General features: G+C 52.8%; 1 protein-coding gene across 1 annotated transcript; it reads right to left on the reverse strand.

Moving 5' to 3' along the window:
- Positions 1–412: 412 nt before the first annotated feature.
- LOC125944247 (uncharacterized) lies at positions 413–2,420 on the reverse strand. The gene has a single exon (XM_049664590.1). It carries the CDS (start codon positions 2,243–2,245, stop codon positions 413–415), a length of 1,833 nt encoding a protein of 610 aa, XP_049520547.1. The 5' UTR covers positions 2,246–2,420.
- Positions 2,421–9,516: the final 7,096 nt, after the last annotated feature.

The following is a 9,516-nucleotide window of genomic DNA, read 5'->3' on the forward strand; positions in this document are numbered from 1 at the left end:
ATTCCTTTAGTGCGTGTTTGAAGAGCCCATCGAAACAGTCTGCCCGCTCTTTAGGGGCACTATAGATGTTGAGGACAAAGAAGCTAGGATCTTTCCTGTCTACGGGAATGATTTCGATGAGCACGTGCGGTATGCGTTCGGAGCTGAGGGTGTGGTCGATTGTGGTTAACCTCTTTGACACTAATGTCGCTGTTTTAATCGGACCATTGTGGTGTTCTTTGTACGCAAAAGTATTGTATCCAGTCAGTTTAGGTTCAATGTATGTTTCTTGTAGTGCCAATATGTCTGGTGTGTGTGTCTGTGCGTGTATGAACTGCGTTAGATTTCCGCGTTTCCGGCGGAAACTGCGGCAGTTCCATTGCCAAATTTTGATGGGTTGTGTTTGCGCAACATTTTGTTGTCTAGCCATTTTTTATTGTAAGCTGGCCTGAGATGAAGGGCGTGCGTAAGGATGCGCCCGGATATCTTCTCTTGCCTCGAGCGGACTAACACGGGTGCGGTTGGGGGTGGCGTTGTGGACGACCGTCTGAGTAACTTCGTCACGAATTTGGTGTCTAAATTCTTGGGTTAGCTCAATGAACATCTGTTGCAGGGTGGTTTTGATTTCTTCTTTTATTTCCAGCCTATCTTGCGATAAACTCTCCTTGAGTTCCTGTCTGTCCCGTTGCATTTCGTTGCTCAGGCGCTCTCTATCTTGTTGAAACTCGTGTTTTAACTGGTGTAATTCCTGTCGAAGAGTGATTGCCATTTCGTTTACTAATGTTCGCATCTCTTGCCTAAGCGTTCGGGCTATGTCATTAATCATTTCCTGCACCTGGGCGTTGGTAGTGAAGTTATTTGTGAGAGGCACCTGCCCTGTATGAGTATTGTGTGTGCATGTTGTAAGGGGTGGAAAATTAGTGGCAGTGGGAGAAGGTAAGGGGGAAGGATTTGAAAGCCGCTCAGCCCAGCTCACCTTCGGCGGATTCGTACCAGGGCCCTTCGTGAGCGCTTTCCTCTCGCTCTTCTCCAGCATGTCGATGGTTGACCGTGATTCCGCCCCTTGCTCGTTTGTAGCTGCTTCATGCCGTTCATGTCGGGGTGTCTTTGTACGTGGTAGGCTTTGTGATCTGGATGCGGATGCGTCCCTGGATTTATCTCGTTTCTTTGAGTCCGTTGATCTTCGGGGTGATCGGCCTCTGTCTACGTTCGTCTCCGTGGAAGCTGGCGGCGATTTTGACCCGGGAGTTTTTGGTTGATTGGTGCTAGTCCCAGGGTTGGTGGTGGTGGGAACGTTGTTGGCGTCACTGGTGTAGCCGGCGTTACGTAAGAAATGTGATTTGTTGAAGGGCTTGCGCTGCCTGGCTGGACAGCTTGGGTCCGTAACTGGGTGATCGCCTTCACACAGCACACACTTCGGTTGACATTGGTGGTCCTCCGATGGGTTTTCGTGTCCGCAGTTTTTGCACCGGGCACTCTCCGGCGTGGGACAGATGTTCGCCCTGTGCCCGGTTTTCAGGCATATGCTGCATACCTGAGACAGCGGTCGGTAGGGTCGGCATAGGAGCTCTCCACCATAATAATAAATTGTTCTTGGGACTTCCAGCCCGTCGAAGGTGATGAGAGCAGCCGTCGACTTTCCGAGCATGCGTGCGAAGAGAATCGGTGCTTGCGGGGAGCGTAGATTAGCCATTAGTTCGTCCGGGTGAGTTTCACTGTCGATCCCAGTGGCAACTCCCTTGCAGGACATGTCGGGGGCTGCCACGTATGCGTATACTTGGTACTCCTTCCCACCAAGTTGAAGGATAGTGATCCGTCTGATGCGTTCCGCCAGCTCCTCCTTTGGCATGCTTGCCACTGCCAGGTTCTGTTCGTTGCGGATTCTCAGTGTGAGTGCATCAGATTCGGTTGCAGTAATGTGGGCAGCCTGACGCACCGCTCGGGCGACGCGATGCGATTGCCATTTGCTGAAGTCGAGGCCGTCTCGTGGACGGAAGACGATCTTGTAGTCAGACGGTGGAAGTGGTGGGAGTCGTGGTTTTCGTTCGTGTGCCTGATTGGGAGCGCGGTGTGGTTTGGATTCTCCCGTCGTAGTTGTTGGATGGCTGGCATCGCGTCGGCGTTTACGGGCAACCGTAAACCAGTCTCCCCCATTGCCGTCAGTATCGTTGCTTTCACCTTCGATTGCGGCGTTGATTTCCATTCTTTCGGAGGTTTGGGTGTTTTCAGGGTCTGCGTCGACCAGGGCGGTTTTGATGGAGTCCATTTTGGCCTTGCCAAGGATTATCTCTCAACAGATATCTCTCGGCTACAGCGGGCGGCTAGCCGCCGACGCTGTGATCGCTCCCGTTCGGTTAGGCTTGGCCGGGCAGCCGTCACCTTGGATCTTCAAGAGGCGATAATTTGACGTAAAATCGACGCACGGATGTTTTTCGAGTATCGCTGTGATCGCGTTGTGTGAAGCGCTTTTTAGGTTTATTCGGTTTCGCAAGGCTATTGACACGTATACATGTTTATCTTTCACCGGTGGCCGCTTTCCACCGGCTAACAAAGGTTAAACGTTATCGCTCGGCGCAGGACGCGCCTGTATCGGAAGTTTCTAGAACGTTATCGATGCTTCTTTCCATTGCCTGTTTTCACCGACGCTTCTGTTATCTGATTGCATGACTGACGCGAATTGTCTAGAACTTTCTGGAAGACACGCGGGCATCAGGGATTAATCTATAACCTTCGATGACTCAGGTATAAAAGCCGACGCGTTTCGCCGCTGATCAGATTTTCGACGATCGCCGACTGTGTTCGCCGCTATCGTTGTGCTTTGAGTGTACCTTGATTTCGTGGCCACAGGTTCGCCCAATAAACAACCAGTTTCGTCGTACACAGTTTTACGACTGTTTTCTTCAGCGTCACTACTACGTGACATCTGGTGGAGGTGCTAGTGTGTTCATGCAGCGAACGCCCCCGCAAAGCCGCGATCCAAGCCCGAAACCGGAGGACAACGCCAACGTCACCAAGGACCAGCCAGCTAGCCGTAGGCAGCAAGGACTTCTGCCGGAGTACGGACTTCTTCCCGAGAAGACCACAGCGATCAAGGCCAAGTCAACGACCTCAATGGCAGCCCCAGCGTCCCCCACCCTGCTGCAACAACCCCGGGAGCCCCCGACCTTCCGTGGATCATCGGCTGAAGACCCTGAAACCTGGCTGGAGACATACGAGCGGACCGCGACGTTCAACAAATGGAGCGACGACGACAAGCTACGCCATGTCTATTTTTCGTTGGATGACGCTGCTCGGACCTGGTTTGAGAACAGAGAGACCACCCTGGTTACGTGGGACCTTTTTCGTGAAAACTTCGTGAGGACCTTCACGAGTGTCGTACGAAAGGAGAGGGCAGAGGTTCTCTTAGAAACCAGAGTGCAATTGCCGAACGAGAACATCGCGATCTTCACGGAGGAGATGACTCGCCTCTTCCGCCACGCCGACCCCGATATGTCTGAAGAAAGTTCGGTTCTTGATGCGGGGTGTCAAAGACCAACTATTCGCCGGATTGATGCGCAACCCGCCCAAGACTGTCGCCGAATTTCTTTCCGAGGCTACAACGATCGAGAAGACGCTTGAAATGCGCGTCAGGCAATACAACCGCCGTGCCGTGACCAACTACGCCGACGCTCAAGCGTTAGGCGCCGACGACCTGCGCGAGACCATCAGAGCGGTCGTTCGCGAGGAGCTGCATAAGCTCTTTCCCAGGTCGCAGCCTCACGTGGCATCTATCGCCGACGTCGTCAAAGACGAAGTTCAGCGCTCACTTGGAGTTCCCGATGTGCAGCCACAATCGCCGCAACCCCAGCCGGAAGCGCTGACCTACGCCGCCGTCGCCCGTCGTCAAGGCCCCCCTCCGCGCTCGCGCCAGGGCCCCGTAACGCCGCAGTTCCGTCGTCCACTGCCGCCGCCGCCAGCACGCCCGCCCGTCGCCCAGCGCAGCTACCAGAGGAAGACGGACATTTGGCGCGCCCCAGACCACCGCCCGCTTTGCTATCACTGCGGGGAAGCCGGCCATGTCTACCGCCGATGCCCATACCGCGAAATGGGCCTACGAGGGTTCCCCGTCAACGCGCCGCGTCCCGATCGAGGTGAACGACCGCGCGACATTGCCGACTACCTCGCCGGAGCCCAGTGGCAATCACGACGATCCTCGCGCTCGCCGTCACCAGGCAACTACATCTCGCCGCATCGCCGTCAGTACAACGGTCCCACCCGGGGCCGATTTCCCAGCCCTTACCCGGGAAACTAAAGGCAGCAACCGATGGAGGTGCGGTTGCTGTACGACGCAATGCCGAAGATCCTCCGACGCCGCCGACGACGACGATTCGCGATTCATCACGACGAGATATCAGCACGCCGCCTAGCAACAGCCTTGACAGCACTTCGCTGCCGAAAGAAGACCTTCCGACGCGACGTAGCAGCAGCAGAGCAAGCCGACGCAGCCGTGATCCGACGCCACGAATTAACCGCAACGCCAGACGCCGGTCTACCGATCTAGACGTGCTCATCGATGGCCATAACGTCACCGCTCTCGTCGACACTGGAGCCGACTATTCCGTCTTCAGTGGCCCGTTCGCCGCCAAGTTGAAGAAGGTGAAAACAGCCTGGCAAGGACCCGATATCCGGACAGCGGGAGGCCACCTAATAACGCCGACTGGAATCTGCACAGCGCGAGTCACGGTAAACAACCGCACTTACCCGGCGAGCTTCGTAATCCTGCAGCACTGCTCCAGGGATGTCATCCTAGGCATGGACTTTCTAAATCAACACGGTGCAGTCATCGACTTAAGGTCCAAGTCGATAACGCTTTCAACGCACAACGCACTACCACCGGACACAAGCATAATGTTACCATGCCTTGAATGTGCTTGACGAACAAGTCACCGTTCCGCCTCGCTCCAGCGTAATGATTTCCGTCGGTACCGAAGTGCCTGCAGACATACAGGGCGTCATCGAGGGCGATCATCACTTACTGCTCGACCGTGAAATTTGCGTCGCTAGAGGCATAGCTGAGCTACGTGCAGGGAAAGCAAGGGTGATGCTCACGAACTTCAGCCCCGAATACAAGCACATTAACAAAGGCACCACGGTCGCCTACATCGACGAAATAGTACAAGCCAGCAGTGCGTTCGCCTTCACGGATTCCAGTGCACCTGCAACGACGACTATAGCACCTGAACCAACTTTCGACGTCAATCAGAACCTTCCCAGGCACAAGAAAGAACAACTAAAGGCTCTGCTCCTGCAATACGAGGACTGCTTCTCGTCGTCCTCAAAAGTTCGACAAACCCCGGTCGCCAAGCACCGCATCATAACCGACGAAAATGTCCGGCCACTCCGTCAGAGCCCGTACCGAGTTTCGGCGCGCGAACGCGAGGCCATAAGGCAACAAGTCGACGAAATGCTACGCGACGACATCATCCAGCCGTCCAAGAGTCCGTGGGCGTCCCCCGTGGTGTTAGTGAAGAAGAAGGATGGAACCCTACGTTTCTGCGTCGATTATCGTCGCCTCAACAAAATCACGAAGAAGGACGTATACCCCCTCCCACGGATTGACGACGCCTTGGATCGACTCTACAACGCAAAGTATTTTTCGTCGATGGACCTCAAAACCGGCTACTGGCAAATCGAAGTCGACGAGAGGGACCGGGAGAAGACTGCCTTTATAACACCAGACGGACTGTTCGAGTTCAAGGTCATGCCGTTTGGTCTTTGCTCGGCGCCTGCCACTTTCCAACGTGTCATGGATACAGTACTGGCAGGCTTGAAGTGGCAGACTTGCCTCGTCTATTTGGACGACGTCGTTGTGTTTGCCTCAACCTTCGAGGAACACCTCCGGCGACTTGAAACATTTCTTCAAGCAATCAAGACCTCCGGACTCACGTTGAAGCCAGAAAAGTGCCGCTTCGCATATGAGGAGCTCTTGTTTTTGGGCCACGTCATCAACAAGTCTGGAGTGCGCCCCGACCCTCAGAAAACTGCGGCCATCTCCAACTTTCCTCCGCCCGCTGACAAGAAGGCAGTGCGTAGATTTCTTGGACTGTGCGCCTACTACAGGCGCTTCGTCAAGAATTTTTCACGGATCGCTGAGCCACTGACGTATCTCACGAAGGCCGACGTCGAGTTCAAGTGGGAGACGCCGCAAGTCGAAGCATTTGAAGAACTGAAGCGACGCCTGGAATCGCCGCCAATACTTGCGCATTTCGACGAAAATGCCGATACCGAAGTCCATACCGACGCAAGCAGCGTAGGACTCGGCGCCGTGCTTGTGCAGAGGACTGACGGACTAGAAAGGGTTGTAAGTTACGCTAGCCGGTCGCTATCGAAGGCGGAAGCAAATTATTCCACAACAGAAAAGGAGTGCCTCGCCATCATCTGGGCTACATCAAAGTTTCGCCCCTACCTCTATGGCAGGCCCTTTAAAGTTGTAAGCGACCACCACGCCTTGTGTTGGCTAGCTAACTTGAAGGATCCTTCAGGTCGCCTCGCACGATGGAGCCTGAGACTTCAAGCATTCGACATCACCGTCGTTTACAAGTCCGGGCGAAAGCACGCTGACGCCGATTGTTTGTCTCGCGCCCCCGTCGAACCGCCGCCACAAGACGACCAGGATGACGACACTTTCTTGGGACCCATCAGTGCCGACGAATTCGCCGAACAACAGCGAGCCGACCCGGAACTAAGGAGCCTTGTAGACTACCTGGAAGGCAAGACCGTCATTGTGCCGAAGGCGTTCAGGCGAGGATTGGCGTCGTTCTTCTTGCAAAACGACATTCTCCTAAAGAAGAACTTCTCGCCTCTCCGAGCCAACTACCTCCTCGTGGTACCCTCAGCATTGCGTCCAGAGGTTCTGCAAGCTCTCCATGACGACCCAACGGCTGGACATCTCGGTTTTTCCCGAACTCTCGCGAGGATACAAGAAAAATACTACTGGCCTCGCCTCTCTGCTGACGTCGCCCATTACGTAAGGATATGCCGAGACTGTCAGCGACGCAAAACACCGCCGACAAGGCCAGCCGGGCTTCTACAGCCGATCGAGCTACCTCGCCGACCGTTCCAGCAGATCGGGATGGACTTACTGGGGCCTTTTCCGATGTCGACGTCCGGGAATAAATGGATCATCGTAGCTACGGACTACCTCACCCGCTACGCCGAAACAAAAGCCTTGCCCAAAGGCAGTGCCGACGAGGTAGCCCGATTCTTCGTTGAGAACATCCTCCTGCGTCACGGCTCCCCGGAAGTCCTCATCACCGACAGAGGTACGGCCTTCACGGCTGAACTAACTCAAGCCATCCTGCGATACAGCCAGACAAGCCATCGCCGCACCACCGCCTACCACCCGCAGACGAATGGCCTCACCGAGCGCCTAAATAAGACCATCGCCGACATGCTGGCAATGTACGTCGACGTCGAACACAAGACCTGGGATGCCATCCTTCCGTACGTGACCTTCGCATACAACACGGCCGTGCAAGAAACGACGCACATGGCGCCGTTCAACCTGGTCTACGGAAGGAACCCGGCAACGACGCTTGACGCCATGCTGCCGGACGTCGCTGACGAAGAAAATCTCGACGTTGCAACCTATTTGCAGCGTGCCGAAGAAGGTCGACAGCTCGCCCGCCTGCGCATCAAGAACCAGCAGAGAACCGACAGCCGACACTACAATCTTCGACGACGCTACGTCGAGTACCAGCCCGGAGACCGTGTTTGGGTCTGGACTCCGATACGCCGACGAGGACTTAGCGAGAAACTCTTACGTCGCTATTTCGGACCATATAAGATCATCCGACGTATTGGCGCACTGGACTATGAGGTCGTGCCAGACGGCATTTCGCAATCACAGCGGCGCCGCGCACGACCCGAAGTCATCCATGTGGTGCGTCTTAAGCCTTTCTACGCCCGCTGACGAACTTAGGTACTTTGCTACTTTATTTTTTTCTTTATTACGCGTGGTTTACGCTTTCCCATTGGTTTGTAGCATCGGGACGATGCTTTTTAAGGGGAGGGTTTTGACACGTATACATGTTTATCTTTCACCGGTGGCCGCTTTCCACCGGCTAACCAATGTTAAACGTTATCGCTCGGCGCAGGACGCGCCTGTATCGGAAGTTTCTAGAACGTTATCGATGCTTCTTTCCATTGCCTGTTTTCACCGACGCTTCTGTTATCTGATTGCATGACTGACGCGAATTGTCTAGAACTTTCTGGAAGACACGCGGGCATCAGGGATTAATCTAGAACCTTCGATGACTCAGGTATAAAAGCCGACGCTTTTCGCCGCTGATCAGATTTTCGACGATCGCCGACTGTGTTCGCCGCTATCGTTGTGCTTTGAGTGTACCTTGATTTCGTGGCCACAGGTTCGCCCAATAAACAACCAGTTTCGTGGTACACAGTTTTACGACTGTTTTCTTCAGCGTCACTACTACGTGACACTATACTAACGCCAGTAAATATTGATTCAGTAATCCTATCGCCTAAAGAATTATCAGAATCATAGGGAAAAATTGCAAGAGGACTAGAAAACCGTTTTACAGCTCAGCTACAATTGCACTTTGTCAAGATTGCATCCGAGGACAGTTTTATAAATGTGACGATTGAAGAGCTTTCGCACGTTGTAAGACTGCTACCTGCCTCAGCTCCATGTCCAGATGGCATAACAACGAGCATGCTAAAAATATTATTCGACGTATCTCCACAGGACCTACTTAATATCATCAACTACTCCCTAAAGATTGGAGGCTTGCTAAAATTCTCCCCCTACTTAAGAAACAAGGAGTGGGATTGCATATGGACAACATAAGGCCCATTGCATTAACATCTAACATTATGAAACTAATAGAAATAGTGTTATACATCCGTATAATGAAGTTTTTAACTACTAACACATTACTGAGCTCATGTCAGATCGGATTTAGATCGGGATGCTCGATTTGGTGTGCACAAGTTGATTTGGAGGGACGTATTAAGCTTGCTCGTCACAGGCGACAGTTTGCAGCGCTAGTGGCTCTTGATATAGCTAAGGCATACGACAGTGTAGAGCATATCATTCTCCTCAATATCCTAAAGAACATGAATTTTCCTCCATATATAACAAATTGAATTTATGAATTCCTGAGATGTAGAAAATTCTATTGCTCACAAGGCGGTGTTTCGACGTCAACATATAACCAGTCCAGGGGAGTTACACAGGGTTCCGTTCTTTCTCCTATTTTGTTTAATATTCTGATGAGCTCAGTTCCACTGTGTGATGTACAAGTGTATGTTTACGCAGATGACGTCGCATTCTTGCGTCAGCGAGTGACATTCACTCTCTACAAAGAATATTACAATCATATCTAGCAATACTTGAAGGTTGGCTTGATGATATTCGTATGACGTTAAATGTTAGCAAGAGTGCCTTGCTTGTATTTCCCTTAAATATACCGGTTAATGTCTCCCTTCAATACCGTCAAGAAATAATCTCTCAGCGCGACTTTATTAAGTATCTAG

This window comes from Dermacentor silvarum, chromosome 3 (assembly GCF_013339745.2).
Source record: "Dermacentor silvarum isolate Dsil-2018 chromosome 3, BIME_Dsil_1.4, whole genome shotgun sequence".
NCBI classification, from domain to species: domain Eukaryota; kingdom Metazoa; phylum Arthropoda; class Arachnida; order Ixodida; family Ixodidae; genus Dermacentor; species Dermacentor silvarum.